Source organism: Zootoca vivipara, chromosome 5 (genome assembly GCF_965207765.1).
Source record: "Zootoca vivipara chromosome 5, rZooViv2.hap1.1, whole genome shotgun sequence".
Classification (NCBI taxonomy): Eukaryota; Metazoa; Chordata; class Lepidosauria; order Squamata; family Lacertidae; genus Zootoca; species Zootoca vivipara.
Window position 1 is genome coordinate 71,811,108 of NC_142588.1, and position 21,909 is coordinate 71,833,016.

At 42.1% G+C, this 21,909-nt stretch overlaps 1 protein-coding gene across 4 annotated transcripts in view; it reads right to left on the minus strand.

Annotated features, from left to right (window-relative positions):
- PLOD2 (procollagen-lysine,2-oxoglutarate 5-dioxygenase 2) overlaps positions 1–21,909 on the minus strand; it is a 64,440-nt gene that overhangs the window by 28,265 nt on the left and 14,266 nt on the right. For all 4 annotated transcript variants that reach the window (XM_088669101.1, XM_088669100.1, XM_035133114.3 and 1 more), the window contains exons 2-4: positions 15,977–16,068; positions 12,614–12,750; positions 545–708 (exon numbers count right to left, since the gene is read on the minus strand). In XM_088669101.1, the coding sequence (XP_088525227.1) occupies positions 545–708; positions 12,614–12,750; positions 15,977–16,068 (393 nt within the window). The remainder of the gene's footprint in view (positions 1–544; positions 709–12,613; positions 12,751–15,976; positions 16,069–21,909) is intronic.

Below are 21,909 nucleotides of genomic sequence, written 5' to 3' on the forward strand. Positions count from 1 at the left end.
TTTGAAAAGCACAAAAAAAGAGAAGTGGTGTGGAATCTGTGGTTTTCCAGATAATGTTAGGCTCCAACTCCCATCATCTCCAACCAGCATGTCCCATGGAGTCAGGAGTGATGTGAGTTCTAGTCCAACATGACATGGAGAGCTTTAAGAACAGCATCAAAGTGTGAGAGTATGTCAGAGTTCATTAGCTGCTGAATAAGTCCTGCCCTGGATAGATAGAAAACATCTAATATTCAAAGTGGGTGGATATCTGGAATATAGAATCACAGAATTGTAAAGCTGGAAGGGACCACGAGGATCATCTAGTCCAACCTCCTGCAATGCAGGAATCTTTTCTCCCAATGTGGGACTCAAACCCATGGCTCTGAGTCTCATGCCCTACCAACTGAACTCTGGGCTGGGCAGCTGCCACAGGAGTCTCCAGAAGAAGCAGTAGGAACCCCCTCAGCACTAAGGAAGATTTTTTTTTTTTTGAAGTTTCATTACGATCAAGCATTAAATATATATTGTGAAATAAATCAAACAGTTTTTACAAACTACCTACCTCCTGCATTAAGGAACCGTTTTCCACTGCGAACAACAGGGTACTTGTCTGCTAGTCGTTTATCAGGCCATATCAATCCATCTGCTGCAAACACTACCTTGTGATTAGCTTGCTGGAACTTCTTTAACAACTCTTCAGGTCCCCCAGCAAATATAACATCATAGCTGAAGTTTGGAGGGATAAAAAGATGAGCATTTAGGGCATTTCTAGGCTTAACATAAACATTCAAAACAGGAGTGAGTGAGTGTACACACACACACACACACACGAAGTTAGAACAGATCTCATTTTCAAAAAGTTATTTCATGTGCATATTTTATTATTTAGAAAAGATGATGCATGCAACCCCAAAGAGATAAAGAGAAACATACAATTTGTTTACTCCTAAAATCTGGCTAATTGTCACCATACCATTCACATGGGCTGCATTCACACTGCAGTTTGTTCCATTTTCTTGACATGTTATTTTGTGCATTATATTTGAGCTTTCATACAACATACAATGTACTTCCAGAAAACTAATTCATAGAATCATAGAATTGGAAGAGACCACAAGGGCCATCCAGTCCAACCCCCTGCCAAGCAGAAAACACCATCAAAGCATTCCTGACAGATGGCTGTCAAGCCTCCACTTAAAGACCTCCTAAGAAGGAGACTCCACCACACTCCTTGGCAGCAAATTCCACTGTCGAACAGTTCTTACTGTCAGGAAGTTCTTCCTAATGTTTAGGTGGAAGCTTCTTCCTTGTAGCTTGAATCCATTGCTCCGTGTCTGCTTCTCTGGAGCAGCAGAAAACAACCTTTCTCCCTCCTCTATATGACATCCTTTTATATATTTGAACATGGCTGTCATATCGCCCCTTAACCTTCTCTTCTCCAGGCTAAACATACCCAGCTCCCTAAGCTGTTCCTCATAAGGCATCGTTTCCAGGCCTTTGACCATTTTGGTTGCCCTCCTCTGGACACGTTCCAGCTTGTCAGTATCCTTGAACTGTGGTGCCCAGAACTGGACACAGTATTCCAGGTGAGGTCTAACCAGAGCGGAATACAGTGGTACTATTACCACTAATTTTCTTGTCATGTATCATCTCCCAGAATACCCTTCCTGGATGCCCTTTTTCAGTTCTTCCTTTCACCACCACACAACAAAACCAGTTTGCTTCGACTTACACATGGCACACTGGAGTATGCAAATCTAGTTTCCTGCAGTGAGCACAGATGAGACCCCACAAGAAGCAACATGTCAGGGTAAAAATAATAAAATTATTGTTGTTATTATTATTATTACCTATACACTACACCAGGAATAGCCAATGTGGTGCTCTCCAGATGTTTGTTCATTTACATTTCTCATTAATCCTTGCCATCTTCACCAATAGTCAGGGTCCTTGGAAGTTGTAGCACAACAACATGTGGAGAACACCAGCTGTTTGTCTATGCCAGGCATCCCCAAACTTCGGCCCTCCAGATGTTTTGACCTACAACTCCCATGACCCCTAGCTAACAGGACCAGTGGTCAGGAATGATGGGAATTGTAGTCCAAAACATCTGGAGGGCCAAAGTTTGGGGGTGCCTGGTCTATGCCCTAAAAAGTAACAGCCAGCTATGACCTCAGTCCTCTAGATGAGGTTTAGGACAATCACAGGGACAACCAGAAAGAACCAATTAGAAGCCATTTTTCTTCTTCCAAGTTTGTTTTTAATTAAGTGAGCTTTGTACTCTAGAAACTGGTTTCTATTCAAAAGATATGGTGAAAGAAAAATAGGCCACATTATCTAATTCTCCACACCTGTACTTGACATAGTAGAAGTCCTGAGAAACATTTGTGGTCTTTCTTGTCTCAGAAACAGTAAGGTTTTTTTTTTATTATTATTTTAAAACATTCATTTTCTTGTAAGAATGCCTTGTACATCTAGAAGACGGCAATAGGCAGCTGCAACAAATTTAGGAGTACGTTCCCTGTGCGCCTCTTTCCAAATTTTATGAAGGAACTTTTAAGAACCGATAAGCAAAATCATTCTAGCAGAATGTTCTTTCACAAACATTTTAACCTCAGGAGTCAGCATAATGGTCACTGATGTGATTCAGCTTGGCCCCAAACTTTTCCATCCATTTAACGATATTGTTTTGTTTTCACATATTTGTCTTAAATGCAGGAGTGGGAAAGCATTATTTTCTGTTGAGGGCAGCATCTCCTTTCTGCTAAGGCAATGTGGCCCTCAACAGAAAAGGCCAAAGCCACTATTTTCTTTCTAAGAGCCACTTCTCTCCCTTCCTTGTCTCCATCCCTCCCACTTTTCCACCTTGCCTGTCAAGGAAAGGACAAATTATTCTGGTCAGAGGTTGGAACTAATCACTTGCCGAGAGCTATTGAAATCATGCAAAGGCTCAGGACTTCAGTTCCCCACCCTTGTCTTAAAGCAATAGCTGCTAGGTTGATTTTATCAATATTTATTTATCACTGAAGAGAAATGAATTTCACTCTTCGCCTTTGTAAGGAAGAGGATCTCAACTTAATGAGAGTGCATACCCCCATAGTAATGGTTGTTGTTAAATAATCCAGGATCACTACATTCCACTAGTTCCATACATATTCATACTAACAGATTATAAACTCATTTTTGTTTTGCTTTTAATCTACTTCTTCCCCTGTCTAACTCCTTACTTGGCTGAGAGTAAAAATTATGGATTGGCATGCATTAGCAGGTCACTTCAACCACCCATGTGATCTCAAGGGAGCATCTTAAAATGATAAATAAAGGGGGGAAATGATTTAGCAGAATGTAAAAGAAGACACTGAAAAGGATTAGGATGAGTCTAGAGGGACAGTTCAGGTGTTCTGCCATATACAGAAGATTAAGCCTCTTTGATCTTTCCCTTAACTTCTCACTTTCATCTATTTTCTTCTCCTTGCTTGTAACCGAGTAAGATTGTCTTCTGTAAACACGGTTTTAACAGTGAGTCCGTAAGTGACTGTGGAGGCCAATTCTGGATCCACACATCCTTCCACAATAGGGACATAGGTTTCCGGACGGGAGTTGATCATTGTGAAGATTTGCAAAACGTGCCTTCCTCTTAGCTCGTTTCACCCTTTCATCCTGAGTTTGAGTGTCTTCAAAGCCCATAACACCTTTGGTAAAACCAAATCTTGCAACCTATGCTAGGTTTGAGAAACCACAGTTTGAGAAGGATATCAACAATCTGGAACCTGGGGGAGGACAATGTATAAGAGGGCCCTTCATCCATTCATCCTCAAACTTCTGAATGGGGATGGTGATTAGAGTGGGTAGAAGTTTATCAGGCCTAATCCTGCTCTCATGTCAGTTTTGTACAAAAATGAGGTGTCTGGAAGGGGCTAGTGTTTGGGTTTTTTGATGCTTTTGTATCAGATTGTTTGCTCTTTAAATGCCTGCATAAAATACCACTGCCTTGTGAGTGATTGCAAATTCTCAAATCTGTCTGCTCTATCATGGTTGTACAGTTCCAAACATCAGCGATACTATTCACAGCTTGGAATACCAGTTCACAAACAGTTTTTCAGAGACTGAGGCTCACTGCTGATTCCTCTGCAGAAATAGTTTGTTTAGGATGTAACATGCTGAATATTGTACCACATGATATCACAAACCATGATATTTTTGCTGATGCTGCTGAGATTTTATAACAAACTGCAGACATATATTTGAGCAGCAATGTTTAAGCAGTGCAGCATTCAGTATATACAAAGCATTACTATGGTCCTTTGACAAGGACTGATACCAATACAAAAGGGCAGCAGAGTGCAAAATGGGCTGCTTTCATTAAGGTGGTTTATAACAATCACTTGTTGTGTTATTCCTTTGCCAACACAAGTTCCCTGGAAGAAAACCGATATGTTGGCTTTGGCATGCCAACTTTCAGTAGAACAAGGTTATTATAGATGTTACTGCAGGTCTTAAGACACAGGGCTCTGTCACAACACACACGGTTTGCAAAAAGAAACCCCTGCTTTCTGTATAAAACCATGAAAAGGGCTAACAATGAATGAGCCCCTGTTGGAATCATTGCACTGCAAATTCATTAACTCAAGGAGGCTTTTGTCTAGGAACTGGAGCAATTATTGACTTAATTCCACTCAGGCAAATCTCTATTCTGCCATCACCATGCCCTTTTCATCCAATGTCTACCTTCTTTGCAAACACAGTTAATAAAACTCACTAGTCAATAAAACACAGAGACTACTTGCCTCTCTGAAAGTTACTTAGCTCAGTCATTACATCCAATGCTACTGGATTAAATGTTCAGCTGCACCTATTTTAATGGCCTTTGGAAAGCTTAAGAGAACAGAATTTGCTCTTCTGGATTTCAATAACACTGTTTTACAGCTTGGTGTTACATTGTGCATCTGCACTCTCTTATTACAGGGTCCTCCCCCCAAAAAAAGTTTTTTTCCAGGTTGTCTCTAGTTCTCCCTATGCAGCACTTCAAATATTTTCTGGACACACGGATCCATTACCAGGGAATAAAAAAGACTTATGCCTCCTTTCATTTTCCTCTCCCCAACCACAAGCTTGCCAAATTGTATTCCCCTGCATCTGGTAATTCAGCAGTCCAAGATCTTGGCTGCCTCTATCCTTCCCCTCCTTGTCTCCCCAGTTCCCTTTCTCCTCCGGTCTCTCTCCAGAGAGCTACTACCACAAATGCATAAGCCGTAGAGGTCCTTGTCATTTGGCAGTTTTAAACCACATGAGGGAAAGAAAAAGAATGCCTTGTTCTTTTCGTTCTTTTTGTAATAATGGATATGCACTCAAACAGGTTTCCTCTCTACTAAACTTCCGAGGATGTGAAAATGTACAGTGGAACCTCGATTTTCAAACGTAATCCATTCTGGAAGACCGTTCGACTTCTGAAACGTTCGAAAACTGCGGCACAAAGGGCAGTCTGCAAATTTACAGAGAAAATTGAGAAAAATACAATGTCCATTTGACTTCCAAGACATGTTCAAAAATGGAAGCATTTACTTCCGGGTTTTCAGCGTTCGAGTTCCGAAATGTTCATCAATGGAGACGTTCGAAAACAGAGGTACCACTGTATTCTTCATTTTATGTTCTGTCATCTGTTTGTCATCTTCTCCACAACCCTATATTTTCTTGCTGCTGCCACACCTTGGTTTCCTCCATCATCAGCCTGGTGCTTGCCAGATGTTTTCCACTGTAACTCCCATCAGCCCCAGTGAGCATGGTCACTGGTTACTGACTATGAGAGTTGGAAACCAAAACATCTGAAGGACACAATGTGTGCTTTCCTTTTTGGCTTTCTTCTCTAGAGACTTCCCAGACAGCTAGTCCAACAGAGGCAAGAGGAGGAAACCTCATTAGAATCCAAGGGGCCAACTCAGCCTGAGGAGAGACCTATCCTTTCTAGGACAACTAAAAGTGCTGGCAATATTTGTGGAATCCCCAACCAGCTCTGATGGTAGAAAAGGAGCTATAAAACATTTCTCCAGGAAATGGGACAAACCAGACATCACAAAGGAGAACAAGACCTCTTCAATGGGGCTTTCCCAAGAACAGGAGTGGAGGACTGAGTAAGAAAAGGATTTGAAACGAGCATGTCACATTATGTTTAAAGACGGGTTATGTGAAAAACAGCTGGCACAGGATCATTCATGGTCTGGCTGCATTTCAGCGACAGGAGCTTTACAGCAGAGTCAGGCTGACCTTTGGATTGCAAAATATTATTTTCCTTTTCTCCTCATACTACCAGACTGCTTTTTAAAATTATGAAGTCCTCTTACTTTTTGTTAATTCCTTTTGTGTTTAAGCTGGAAGCATTGCCCAGCTGCATAAAATGATGATGTCATTGTACCAAAGTAGGTAGGGTTACATTTCAGACATCTGTGAGCTACATATGCAAGTTATGTTGGTCCTTTGGCTGCAACTGCATCTAGCTCTGGCCAAGCTCACTCTCCTGGGGGTGGGGGGGGACATTGAACTGCCACTAGAGGAATAGAAACACTCCAGCAGCACTTAGGAAAGGCAAAAGGGCCCTACTTCTCCTTGGCAATGCTACAGCACCTGAGGGCCATTAACACAGTGCTGATCTAACAAGTCCAACAACATCTAAGTGAGCAGAGCATCCAAAACGACAGAAACAATCCAAGACAGCAAGGCCACTCCTCAAGGTGTGGGGCCCTTCCACCAGACATTATGCTTGGCTATCAATCTGCTTACTATGGAATCAGATTGTGATGGGTTCAAAAGAGGAGGCACCTTCGATCACAGAACAAGGGGCCTATGTCTGAACATCTGTGCCTTACATTTAAAGCACTATTATACCATTTTGACAGTCATGGTTCCCCAAAAGTTCTGAAAAGAATGAAGAAAAGCAATATGATGTCGACAGGGATGTCAGACTAGACCCAAGAAAACCCTAATTTGAATGGCTACTCAACCACAAAGCCTAACTTGGGCGAGCCACTATTTTTTATCCCAACCTGTTTAACAAGGTAGTTTTGAAGTGGGTAAAGGTACCCAAGCATGCAGCCTTCTGCTTTTGGAGAAAACTGGGATAAAAATCTGATAGACGGGTGCAGAATTGGGCCTGTAGGAACTGTATAATATGATCCTTCAGAAGGTTTACAACTGTTGAAGCAGATAAGTACTTAGCAAAACACAGAAGACCTGTAAAAAAATGTCCCAAGGAGCATTAGCATTCTCTGAAGAGTTGAAAGATATACAGAAATAGAATACAGTGGTACCTCTGGTTACGAACTTTGTGACGTGACCTACAGTACCCAGAATTCTTTGCAGGGGTGTACAGTGGTACCTCTAGTTACAAACTTAATTCGTTCCGGAGGTCCAGAATTTTCCTGCATTGGCAGGTTTCGCCTTTCCCATAGCAATACGTCACAACTTTGGCGGTGTCAGGCCTTGGGCAGAATTCTTTGGCAGTTTTCCTAGAGGGAGGGACGTGAGGCAGAGACCTCACCCCCCTTTGCGGCAACAAGAGCGGGGTATTGGGGGAAGCCTTGACCATGCCAATAGGCGTCATCACTTTCCCCTTCCAGCGGCGGTGAACAGGGGGCGGGCTCTCTCTCCTTGAACATATGTTCTCCAGAGCCAGCCCCAACCCCCATACATGTGTAGACAACCCTGAAGCCTCCCAGAACCCCGACTGGGGACTGGGAAGGATAATGCCCAATGCCTGAGCCAAGGTCTCCCTACATCTGAATCTTAATAAAGTTGTGGCCGATTTGAATCCCATAGCACGTTGTTATGCATCTTTATTCCACACAGCGGGTCGCGGGGGGTTGGGGGACTCCGCCTGTCCACGCAAACAAGAACAATGCCTTCTCTGAAGGAGAAGGTATGTTCAAGAGGGCACTGACTTTTCCACTGCATAGGCACACATTGGATTGATCTTATGCAAGGTTTACCATGTGTATAGAATGCTGATTTGAGGCACAAAGAGGACAATAAATTCAGCAAGGAATGGCATAACTTTATATAATATATTAAATATCATTACGAACACTTAAAAACGCCAGCAGGATTGATATAGCACTTGTAATTTAAAACGATAAAGGATAAAAATGGAAATGTAATAACTTAGATAAATGCGATTAGATGCAGCAAAAAAGGAAGGAAAATTTTGGAAGCCATGTGAGGGGTAGAGGGAAGTCCGGGGGTTCAGGGAACCCCATAAATGTATTGACAAGCATTATGCTTTTAATGTAAACAAGTGTCTCTGTGTGTAAAAAATGTGGTTTGAAAATTTGAAAATAAAAATTAAAAAGAAAAAAAAGAATGCTGATTTGAGATTTGGGACACATACATATATATGTATGTATATAAAAGGTAAAGGGACCCCTGACCATTAGGTCCAGTCGTTACCGACTCTGGGGTTGCGGATACATATACAGAATTACATACAGTACATAATTCTATATATATATAGAATTCAGAAGTGAAGTGTTATTTCTGGCTCCATAGCAAGGAAGCTGACATACCATCAATCAAGTATACAAGGCTATGTTGATTATATGCTTCAGAATCAAAGTCAGAGACTGAAGAAATAATTGATCCATTGATTTATTGAAATGTATACTCTGCCTTTGGTTGTTCCAAAAATATACTAAAAATAGCATCTCTTGCTTAAAAACAGAACAGAAAATAAAGCACAGGAAAGAATATAAATTGGCAGGTGGCTGCCAAGTGAGCCTCTCTGGAGAATATGTTCTAGAGTAGAGGCACAATCAATGAAAAAGTCATTTCCCTGGTAACTACCTCCCCCTCTCCCATATGATGGCAGGGGAAATGGTGAAGGGCCTCTCATGTAAGATCTCAGAAAGCTTGATGGATGGGAAAATAGGTTGCTGTTACACAGGTAAGGTTGACTCGCATGCTGTGTTTTTCGTAGAGGCAAATAATCTCGCTGCAAAAGAAAGCTAAAACAGAAAATTGCAGATTTACAAGAGGAAAGGGGGGGGAGGCAAAAGCTCGTCTCTTTCTCCAAGCGGAACGGCAGGTATTTAGGAACTTTGCAGGGAAGGAAGCCTATTAAATAAGATGTATAATGTTACCCAGTGGGTTTATGAAGACTCCCACTGTTTTGCTTTCCCCCAAAGTTTGGCAGAAGAAATATGAAAAGTGTGCCTTGGAGTTTCTCCAGCTCTCAACAAAAAATATAAAATGAAGAAATGAAAATGGCTGGCTTGTGCTCCAGACAACCCTCCATTCAAGCTGGCTAACCCCAGAGTTGGACCTAAAGCACAGTGTGAAACAGGGGATGCTCTGAGAGGAGAAAGTGGTGGCTGGCTCAGAGCTGCATTTTCCCTTTTTGCAAAGTTGTAGCAGGAATGTTCAGTCAGTGACAGGAACCAGATGCTCTCTAGAGTATGATCTCCCAGACAACATTTTTCCACCACAAGACGGAATGACCTCATATTATTCCTTTGCTTTTCTCTGACCCAGAGTGGCAGCATATTAAGGCATTCAGATTACTTTTGAAGTGGTAACAGTAGCGGCCATATGACAGAGTGGAAAGGCTTAAACATTTAAAGTATGTTTACAAATTCCAATTCCAGATTTGTTATCGGTTATAAATAACTATATTAACCATGGGTTAATATAGCTTTCAAATTCTGCCTGTTCCAAAGTGGCCAAAGTGAGTATTTTTCCTATCATGAAAACATTTGTCTTATGGAAAAACACAATTTACCAGGCCATACTTTTTGTGTCGGGACCCAGGTGGCGCTGTGGTTAAACCACTGAGTCTAGGGCTTGCTGATCAGAAGGTCGGTGGTTCGAATCCCTGTGACGGGGTGAGCTCCCGTTGCTCAGTCCCAGCTCCTGCCAACCTAGCAGTTCGAAAGCATGTCAAAATGCAAGTAGATAAATAGGAACCGCTACAGCGGGAAGGTAAACGGCGTTTCCATGTGCTGCTCTGGTTTGCCAGAAGCGGCTTTGTCATGCTAGCCACATGACCTGGAAGCTATACGCCGGCTCCCTCGGCCAATAATGCGAGATGAGCGCGCAACCCCAGAGTCGGTCACGACTGGACCTAATGGTCAGGGGTCCCTTTACCTTTACCTTTACTTTTTGTGTCATGAGCTACTGGGAGAATCTGCAAGTTATTAAAGGGTTTTTCTACAAGCAAGGGGTATAAAAGTTTTATAAATAAATTATTATTGTTTTTATTATAATTAATTCATGTGTTGCCTTATACCCAAAGATCTCAAGGCAACATACATAGTAAACATTGAAAATATACAACGACGTCTAAAAATGATCACAGTAAACAGCCCCCACAAATTACACATTTCCTGCCATAAATCTCTCTCTCTCTCTCTCTCTCTCTCTCTCTCTCTCTCTCTCTCTCTCTCTCTCTCTCTCACACACACACACACACACACACACACACACACACACACACACAAAGCAATAAAACAGGAAGCAGCTAAAAAACACCAGATAGCAACATTCAAATGCTTGAGGTTTATAAAAGGTCTTTAGCCTGAATGTACCTAACAATATAAGCAAGACTCGAATAGGTTTTTAAAAACGTAAGAATATGCATCTAATTCTTATGGACAGAAATTGAAACTCTAACAGCATGCAAGTTTCGGAAGAAATGTGTGGCTCGTTACATTACGCATCAAGTCTTCCACTTCATTATTATTTGGGTTTCTCGCCTTGAGAACGTTTAAAAGCCTGTTTTGAAGACTTGGAGAAGCTGCTCTCCTAGCTAATCGTGGGAAGCAGAGAATGCTGTGCTGCGGTGTTAAGTTCAGCCAGAGGACCTGCCATTTCTTCCATAGGAAGGAAGTTAGATTGGCAAGCTTCCACAGGCCATGTGTAAGTGACTGAAGCCAAGTCCAGATAGTTATTCCCCATAGAGTTAGATATTCAGGGTGGGAAGGGCATTACCAACTAGGTTGGCTCATTCATGGTGCCCAACCTCCATGCTTTGGAGGCGATGTCACACACTTGAAAAATGAAGGTTACGCAAGGGGCTTTTTTGAAGAGGCAACTCACAGGAACTCATTTCCAGCACCTCTCAGGTGGGCACCATTGCCATTCTAAGAGAATGAGGGAGATGTTCATGGTGAATTCCTGCACCTCTTTTTCTAGAAAAATAGCACTGGATATTCATCATTAAAGAACCCACGCCTGCTGACATGTATATGCTTAGACACTTTTGTGCAAATGCCATCTTCAACGTGTGAAGGAGAGGTGCAATAAGTGAGCCAGCAGGCAGGATTCGGACCTTTCCCCTCCATACTCACCACTGTAGTACAAAGACCACCTGCAAAGGGTCTGAATCTTTATGCTAGTAAACCAAACAGAACAGACCAGGAACTGGCCGGCTGTCCCATGCTGTTAAGACTATTACTCCCATCATCCTTGACTATTGATTGTACTGGCTAGGGCTGATGGGAGTTGTAGTCCAACATCATATGGAGGGAATAGACTTCACTCTGATAGTCTTTATTGCAACTCTAATCCCATTAAACACTTCCTCTGGATTAATTGCCTCTGATTCTCTACTCACAAACTCCAAGATGGGTGAAATTCCCACTTTAGCTATAAACATGTACAGAATGCAGGGGAAAATGCACACACACACACACACACACACACACACGCTACAAAAGAATGTCTAAAATATTTTTGAAAGGTGACCAGGCAACACCAATTAATTATAAAACATGCACCCTAAGAGTTAGGGCTCCAAAATAACAGCTTCTACTTCTGAGCCTCATGTGAATTATGGATCCCCAGGCTCAGCCCTGAATTTTTTTTCAGTAGGAGGGCCTGGAAAACATGGGGCTGGCGGAGAAGATCTAGGAGCATGTATGAAGGGCATCAATGAATAACTTCCACCAGTTCCCACACAAAACATCTGAGGCTGGTGGGGGAAGTCTCCCACGTCAGAAAGAATTACAACATCGGGAAACCTTGCGTCCCAGCACTGGACCTCTGATTTTTAGAAATCAGACATTACTGTTAAATCAGGAGTAGTCCGTATGCTGCCTTCCAGATGTTGTTGGACTTCAGCTCCCATAAACCCCTGCCAGCATGGCCACTGGTCGGGGATAAGAGCTGCAGTCAGGAAAATCTGGAGGGCACCAGTTTGGAGGAATCTGCTGTAAGTTTAACATGAATTTGCTGCTACCGCTCACTGTGCATTCTTTATAAGAACACTTTCTTATTTAACTGCCAATTGTGCAGGTCATTTGCCCATTTACTTCTGACTGGAATTTCTAACTCATAAAGCAGGAATGTTTATTTTAGGCTACGTGTCTCACAGCTTCTCGAAGCTAGATAACATCCACTTCCCCCCTCCTCCCTTCAAGGAACACAACATGCCCTGGTGACAGTTTCTGCATCTGCAAATCTGTTAAACAAACAAAGCCTGCTTCTTATACAGCCTAAAATCTCTGGAAGTGGAAAGAAGCACTAGCTTTCCCCATTTAAAAACTAGGGCACGGGAAAATATATGCATGCTAACCCACAGCATGTCATAACAAAACTGATTTTCCCCACAGACCAAAGTACAGGAGCCAAAATAAATAAGTTATCTTACCAGTCAACATACATAACCACCAAATCCTCTTGATCAGCATACGACTCCAATGCAGATTTCAGCAGGCGTACTTTCTGACCTCCTCCGATGGAGTTTAGAATATCTCCTCCTTTCCACTCTTCGCCTTTACCCAGCACCTAAGATAAATAATGAAGGGTCTTGAGCAGGGTGCGCTGTCACAACTTGGACCATTATTGATAAGCAGTGAGACAGTATTTGGTCTTCATCCCATAACTTAGTGTCAGCTCCAGGGGGACTGGCTAATGTGTCCTCTGGCGGGCTTCTTCCTCTGCTATCTCCTGATATTCTCCTAATGGGACACCTGCTACAACTGCAGACATCTCCAAGCAAAAACACAAGCAATTGTCAATGGCAAGAGCCACTGACTAGGGCAGTCCATAACTCCAACTTGCTTGTTACAGGTACCAGAGAATACCTTCATTCACCCAGCGAACTGGCTGTTTGTCCATCAATGGATTTGACTTTGGCCAAAAAAAAAACCACAACCCCAATACCTGCTGCTGTCACTGGTTGCAGTAAATAATCACAAGCTCTACTGTCGGCAGAAGAGGCTGTTGGTGGTGTTGTCTCTGTCTCCTGCCTGTTTGGCCCTGTCCCATGACAGAGCCTTCTCAGTGGTAGTTCACCATTGGTGGAATGCCTCCTTGGTGAGCTGTGTCTGACTCCCACCGTATCAGCTTTCCAGAGAAATATAAAAACGTTCCTGTTTACCCGGGCATTTGACAGCTGATGGATAGTGGCTAAGGAACTTTAAAATTAGTAACTGTGAGGGTCTGTGGTAGCTTTTAAATGTTTTAGGTGTTTTAGATGCTTTAGATGGTATTTAATTGAATTTAAATAGGGGTTTTTATTTTAAATTGAATTGTTTGCCGCCCTGGCCTCCTTTGGGAAGAAGAGTGGGGTAAACACAATCAATCAATCAATAAACCGCACAAGACAAAGCTGCAAGTGGATTATGGAGGGTTAGTAAAAAGACAGCTATAATTTTATCAGCCAGTTTCTCAGGTCTTATGGGGCCTGTCAAATGCTCAACCCTTTCTAAATCAGACTTTTTCTAAAATATGATTACTGTTGTCCTATCTAGATTAGAGAGGGGGTAAATCCTCAATTCATTTCCAAAGAAGAAACACTGTTTCCCTATGACATTTTAATTCCCAGTGCATTTTCTGTATGTCAGTGAGTAGCAAAGAAACCTATTTTGAAGTGAACATGTTTAGGCTGAAAACAAGTTACAACAAAGCTCAACACACACCTCCCATCAGTTTAGGCATATTAAAGCCAGCATTTCACTGCCCATAAATTTTCCATGTCCCAAGCAGTCCTGAGCACCATGACATCACTCTAGAAATATGAGAGGCGATTCCTAACCAAATAGTAACCCAGCAATTACTTTCCACCAAAGAAGTCGCTCAGAGCACCAACTTGCTGAGAAAGGGGGGGGGGAAGCTTTTGATTCTTAAACTAGAAAAGTAGAGAGTATTTTCAAGGATAAATCACAACTGGACTAGGACACTGGGGACAATAGACACAAACACCACTAATCCACATGTTAGAGGAGTTTCATTGGGCAGTGGTAATTGTATAGCTTTGCCTCATTTGCAAAAAAGGAATCCTGCACTGCTTGTGTTTCATTCCTGACCATCGCAGTGGGATAAACATTCATGCTATCACAGCTTGAGCACCTTTATAGTGTTGAGGTGCCAGAACAGATGGTGCATTCAGGATGGAATAGTATTTGTTTAGTTGGTTGGCCGGGATTTCTTTTTAATCTATTTTAGCTGAAGAAAAGGGATAAAGGCTCTGGGAACTGAATTAAGAGAATTGCATGTTGATATTGCCCTACACCAGCCTCTTCCTTCCATGCACAAAATAAATTGTGCATGTATAGGCAATGTCCACACAACTGGACATTGTGGTTGCTGAATCCTGATTGTGTGGAGAGACCTTACATACACAAAAGTTCTTAGCCCTGTTCACAAACAGAATGCGGAGCCTGATTGTGATGGCAGGCATGACCCAGCTTCTCTGTCACATATTCAGTAGCAACCAAATACTGATGGTTTTAAAAGGGGCTTTTAAAAGGAGGCAGGGCCATAGCTCAGTGGTACAAAAAGTCCCAGGTTCAATCCCTGGTTGGGCTGGGATCTAAAATTCTATACAGTGTGGGGAGAAAATATTTGATCCCCTGCTAAATTCGCCTGTTTGCCCTCTGATGAAGAAATGACCAGGCCATAATTTTAATGGTAGGTTTATTGTAGCTGTGATCAATCTTTGACTTTTGTCTTCTGGGTTTCTGGGGTTTTTCCTGTAATTCTGTCTCTTACAGCTACAATAAACCTACTACTAAAATTATAGACTGGTCATTTCTTCGTCAGAGGGCAAATGGGCAAATTTAGCAGGGGATCAAATACTTTCCCCCACACTGTAGCTGCTGCCAGTAAGTGTAGACTGCATTGAATTAGATGGGCCATAGGACTGACACGGTGAAATGCAGTTTCCTAAATTTCCTATGTTCACTGGCAGAGTACAGGCATTGTATGCAGAAAGTTCAAAGTTCAGTCGCCAATGTCTCTAAGTAGGAGTGAGAAAATCTCCTGTCCAAACCCCTTGAGAGCTGCTACTGGTCAGTGTAGCAATACTAAACTAGATTAGCCAGTAGTGTGACTCAGTATAAGTCATTTTTTCTATGCCTTGCAGTCAGGCCCATGGGAATCTGCTAAGCAAAATGTTTTTTATTGACCTCCATTGCCCTAAACCTCTCTGATAGGAAATTCCCTTTAAAGTTGAAGTGCTAAGTCCTTTACAGACTATCTCAGTTATCAGTGCTTTCCTACAGAACCAAGTGGAGGAGCACAAATTCCTTGCAGAAGTAACTTTTTTAAAGCAGCAGTTGGGATAAGGCCAAAAATGAGGAGGAGATATAAATTCCAAGAAATTGATGCATTTTATTCTGAAGATGCAGAATATAAGGGGGATGCTTTCAGATGAAAATAGCATAAGCATAAGTTAACTGGAAAGGGAAAGAGATAATATTTACACAGACTGTGGATAAAACCTTGCCAACCCTTCAATCTATAAGCCTGTGGAATAGCCTCCTGAGCTAAGTAGAAAACTCCAACATCTGGAATATTATGAGCTAGACTACCGGCAGGTGAAAGATTACTAAGCCTACAGTAGGGAATAATTCTGAATTGGCAAAGGTATGCAGCAAATGACCCAAGTGGTATTTTCCATGACTTCATTCTATAGTGGTTTATTTTATGTGTGTGTGTGAGAGAGAGAATTCACACACAGAGAGAAACTATTTTCCATATTCTGAAAGAGCAGAAGGGTACACAATACCTTTATAGTGTAGTTGAAATGCTTTGCTGATTGCATGAATCGGTGAAAGCCGTCCGTTTCCTTTGTTGCAACAGTTAGAATTAGTAGCTTATCTAGGAAAAGGGGGGAAAGAGAGAGAGGTGTGAGTTCTTCACAGATGAAACAACAACAACAATGAATGGATTTCTAGCCTGCCTTATTAGGATCTGACAAATTGGAAACATTGGACTGCCCGATTCAATATAAGGCAGCTTAATACATGGCATATGCATATGGCATGAATAAAAAAGCAGAGCTAATTCTCTACTGATTTACAAATCAATCTTCTTCCCTTTTCACCTGGGAGCAGTTATTGCCATAGGCAATGAGCAAGGTAGCTACTGTATTTACAAGTGACTACCATCTTTCCATTTTGTGAGAAGGGCCGCCTCCCCATGGTAGAGCAACTGCTTTGCGGAAAGTACCATGTTCTATCCCTGGCATCCGCAGGTAGCGTTGAGAGTTCCCTGCCTGAAACTCTGAAAAGCTGCTGCCAGTCAGTGTAGACAGCACTGAGCTATGTGGAGCAATGATCTGATTTGGGATAAGGTAGCTTTCTGTGTTCCAAGTTAAACCTATCCGAAGCAGTCGAGAAAGCCAAGCTTGTGTCTTTCTTTTGCCCTGAAAAGTGCCATATAAACACTAGGAATTATAGAGGGAAATTCACTGGGGAGCTCAGAGCAGTGAAGAAACCACTACCATCCTGTGTGGTAGATTAGGCTGACAGATAAACCCTTGGCCGCTCAGGAAGCTCAGCTGAACAGGAATTTGAAATTGAATTGGCTACTAACCACCGCACCACATTGGCCCTGTGTTACACCATTTACTTTCTCTTTTATTCAAACTAAGAACTAAGCATTGCAACAGCTCACAACAGAAAGTGCAGCCATTCAGCTCATGAACAACTTTCACTTTAAATACTGAAAAGCAACTTGTCAAAACCACATGGCAAGAAGGGGCCTGAATGCTGGTTTGGGAGATAAAGTTGTCTAAACGAATGTCTGTGTCCTATTATTCAGGATGCAAGGAGTCACAAGCCCAGGCCAAAATCATAATTTGCTATCCCTAATGTGCCACTGCTGACATAAAGACTCGGAAATGAAGCCGTTTGGAAACCCTTCAAACTCATGGAAAATTATACATTTTCAATAAGCTAGATTTTACAGCGCAAACGAAAAAATCCAGTTTGTGCAATGAAAGTCTGTTGTTTCAAGCTATTATGTCACAGCTTGAACATTATTGGGGATTAGTTAGTTAAAAATGCATCTCTGTTTCCAAGCATTCTTTTAAAATAGGATTGCTACTAATAGTGGGTATATTTCAGCAGCAGGAACAAATTAGGTTCACAACAGCATCCTATAAACATGATAAGAGAAATCAGTATTCTGTAACAGGTATGGTTGCAAATTACAAAGCAGCTATTGGCCGTTTCCCCATATCTTTCCCTTGTATATTATAGGCTCTGAGAAGGCTAAGCAAAAAAAAGTAGCAACTATGAGAAACAAACTTGCGACCAACCCACCGCCCGCCCCCCCCTTTGATTTATGGAGCTTTTGAAAAGAAAGCACCGGTAATAGAGTATATGTACTGGAAAATGTGATCCTAGAAGCCTAAGTAAGCCAAATGAATTCCTTATTACATTTTCCTGTGTGAACTATTTTGATTTGAGAGCAATTTCAGGTTTGGATTTGGGAAGATATATTTTACAGCTACACTTGCCAGCAAGTTGGAACAAATGTCAAGGAAATGATCAGAGGCATAGGAGCCAGCCAACACATAAACACTCAGTAGGCACCTCTTGTGACAGAGATGGGGAAACTGTGCAGTGAGTGATTATGCCCAAGTCATAGCTGCCAAGTTTTCCCTTTTCTCGCGAGGAAGCCTATTCAGCATAAGGGAAAATCCCTTTAAAAAAGGGATAACTTGGCAGCTATGGCCCAAGTTCAAGGGTCACTCCCATGACCTGCATTTTGAAGGCACTGCGTGAACCAGACAATTTTAAAATATAACATTTTAACAAATCTTCTTTCCGAGAGATCACTGGTGCTTAATGATAGAATTCATCTCTTCGTGGTTAAAGAAAACTCAGGAAACCCAAGGAATCTCACATCAGAAGGAAGGCATTTTGTACAAATTCATATTTGTGTGAAGGTTATTACCTCTCAGTAGGTTCATTTCAGCTTTAAAACTAATAAGATGTTTAAGTTACAGTACTTCAGCTGTCATCGGCCAGCTCTATTATGTAGCAGAGAATGTTCATGAATACACAGTTCTAAACTTTGGAAGAAATTATTCTGAGGGTGCTTAAAAACTGAATGAGTTTACAGGAACTCTCTCCTTAGACAGATACAGAGCAGACAGAAAATGCCGTCATCCCGTCTATTATGTGTCTGGAATAACACTGTAATAAAGAATTGAGTTGCAGTTACATTCCCTCCCCCAGAGTGCATTACTAACCCTCTGAAACAGGGAACTGGTTCTCCAAATACTGTAAGCTGTAGAAAAACACTTTGCAAATTTCATGTTCATTGTCCATGGCCTTCCCTTACTTTCATACTGATTTTCCAGCACACAATTCTAACTGCAACTAATACCATTAAAGGCAGAGCAAAATATAGAGCGCACTTTTCTTTACAAATATGGAAGCAAGCTGATATTTGCAGTTGCAAATTCCCAGCCTGGAATTTGATAAATCTTGATGGCATCCCTGTAGCTTTTTCCAAACATTTACCATGTGTTTGTAGACAGGAACTATACCAAGCAGAAGAGCCGTATTTTAACAAATAACCAACCATTTTGCACAGCAAAACTCTATACCTTTACTGAAAAAACTCCTGCTTCTGTGCCTAACCAAAACAAGGCTCTTCCAACATTTGATTCTAATGTACCACCACACGGCCGTTGAGGCTAACAGAGCATTGCTCCATGTGCAACACTCTTCCATCACATAAGAGAGAGATGGGGAGACCTATGGTTGAAGGTTGCATGAGACTATTGGCCTAATTTCATGCAGGCACTGAGAACCCATAGAAAAAGGAGAGAAGAGAAGAGGAATATCAAGCAATCTCTCACATATTGTGCATTTTTAAGGCATATTTACTTAGGCCTTTCACAGGTGCTGTAAACTGGTATCAGTGGGCACCACATTGGGGGTCCCTGTAAGGGCTTCCCTCAATCACAGCCAAATCCTAAAGAAAACAGATTCTTCCCTAATAATTCATTTCTTGGGATGTTTAAATAAGTTTTGTGTGGATCTGTACATTGGCACCCCAAATCCTTTTTTTTTAAATGATAATCTAAATGGGGGAAAAACAATGATAAAATCTGACTGATTTATTCCAATCCAATTTTCATTTTATTTAAGAAAGAGAGACAACTGGCAACATTTCCCTTAATTATGGCTTGTTCAAAGGAAGACCTTTATCCTTCCCTTTGATGACATTTCCATTGACATGGAAGCTGGAAGCAGAAGCAGCCCCTGAAATAAATACAAGATGTGACTCATTTATTCTGTTTAGAACTGGCAATTTGTGTGCCCACAGAACTTCAAATTACAAAGCTCTCCCTGCTGTAGATTTAGGGATGGGAGAAGATTAGCCAGAGGCTTTGCTTCTGCATCCCTACCCACAACATACTCACTTTCTAGAAACAGGGAGACTGAAATTGTCATGGAAAAGCATCTCTCCCAGGGTAACACACTTGCACTCTGCGATGACACATGTCTTGTAATGGTTGTACTATATCCATATGTATTCACTGCTCATTTGAATTTACTGCTGGGGATTTCCATGCTTGAGGTAGGAAGGAACTGACAAGCCCGAGGATTCATGTTCATTGTACTATTGATTTAATTTTCCTTTGCTCTATGCCTTATTTGCTTGATTTATTTCACTGAGGTGCTGCTTGAATTTGAAAATTGTTCTGGTCTGGTGCATTCATTTCTGCCTAAAAGATCCTTTGAGCCTGGTGTGCCATTTGTATTTCAGTCCCACCCAAAAAAGGGACGCAGGTGGCGCTGTGGTCTAAACCACTGAGCCTCTTGGGCTTGCTGATCGGAAGGTCGGCAGTTCGAATCTGGGTGAGTCCCCGTTGCTCTGCCCCAGCTTCTGCCAACCTAGCAGTTCAAAAGTATACCTGTGCAAGTAAATAAATAGGTACCCCTGCGGCAGGAAGGTAAATGACATTTCTGTGTGCTCTGGCTTCCGTCACGGTGTTCCATGTACCAGAAGCAGTTTAGTCATGCTGGCCACATGCCCCGGAAAACTGTCTGCGGACAAACGCCAGCTCCCTCGGCCTGAAAGTGAGATGAGCACCACACCCCATAGTCATCTTTGACTGGACTTAACCATATCATAATAATAATAATAATAATAATAATAATAATAATAATAAATTTATTATTTATACCCCGCCCATCTGGCTGGGTTTCCCCAGCCACTCTGGGCGGCTTCCAACACAAAAATAAAATACAGTAATCTATTAAACATTAAAAGCTTCCCTAAACAGGGCTGCCTTCAGATGTCTTCTAAAAATCTGGTAGCTGTTATTCTCTTTGACATCTGATGGGAGGGCGTTCCACAGGGCGGGCGCCACTACCAAGAATGCCCTCTGCCTGGTTCCCTGCAACTTGGCTTCTCGCAATGAGGGAACCGCCAGAAGGCCCTCGGCACTGGACCTCAGTGTCCGGGCAGAACGATGGGGGTGGAGACGCTCCTTTAGGTATACTGGACCAAGGCCATTTAGGGCTTTAAAGATCAGCACCAACACTTTGAATTGTGCTCGGTAACGTACTGGGAGCCAATCCAGGGGTCCTTTATCTTTACCCCATCCACAAAACAGTATGATCACAGATTACACGACATCTATCTCAGCTCTGCAGGTTCAATTGTACTTAGCTTGAACCTTGGATGCACCCTATCATTAAAATTTGGTTCATACAGATTAAGCCTGGTTGACACATCACAACTGAACCAAACTATGGCTTAGCACGCCCTCACAAGCTCTGGAAGAAGAAATTGTTGCTGCCTTGCTACTCTCAGGTCATTCTGCTGCTGTGAGGTGCCAAACCATGGTTTGATTTAGCAAGCCTTCTGAACGCAGCTCTCCCAGACAAACCATGAACTGCAAACCATAGGTTCAGGCAGCATGCTAAGGTTGCTCCAGTTCAGGCAGCATGCTAAGTCAAGCTATGGTTTAGCGCAGGACAGTGTAATAGCAGAATGACCATATTTCAGAAAGCCATGGGTCTGGATTTTCCAGGACATTTAAGCAATTTCTACCCGGGTGCTGCTCCTGAAGGCTGAATCCAGGGTATGTCTGGGAGATTCCAGATGTATGGCAACCCTACACACTAGGACATACAGGCTAAGCCATGTCGCGGCTTGGCATGACATGTGAACCAGGCCTAAAAGATGGCCAAATTCATCTGAAGCAGGATTTAGCAGCAACTGCATGGCCTGGCTTGCATAAAGTCTTTGTTTCATTCCCTGCCATTTCCAGTTAAAAGGCCCTCTGGTACCAGAGCTGCGAAAGATGTTTCTACATTCCTCTGTGGACGCAAAGAGAGGATTCTGCCTCAAGTCTGGTTCAGGATTTTAATTTTATGTGCCATTAAATCCAGAGCAATTCTGGCAGGCAACCAAGTACTGATTCTTGAATAGTGTAGCGGCTAAACTGAATTTAAAGTTCATAAGTTAGGATCACACTTCATATCTCCATGCAATGTGAGGTCACTTTTTGGAGCACAACCAGGAAAGCCAATATGCCTCACGATATTTCATATATATCAAGCTAAATAATCAGGACTTTAATAAAGGACAGATTTAATATATCCTGGGTATTGCTTTTCTTACTATTTAAAGGGGGTGGGGAGTGAACATCTGCTTTTTCTTTAGGATGAATCCCATCTAAGTTCA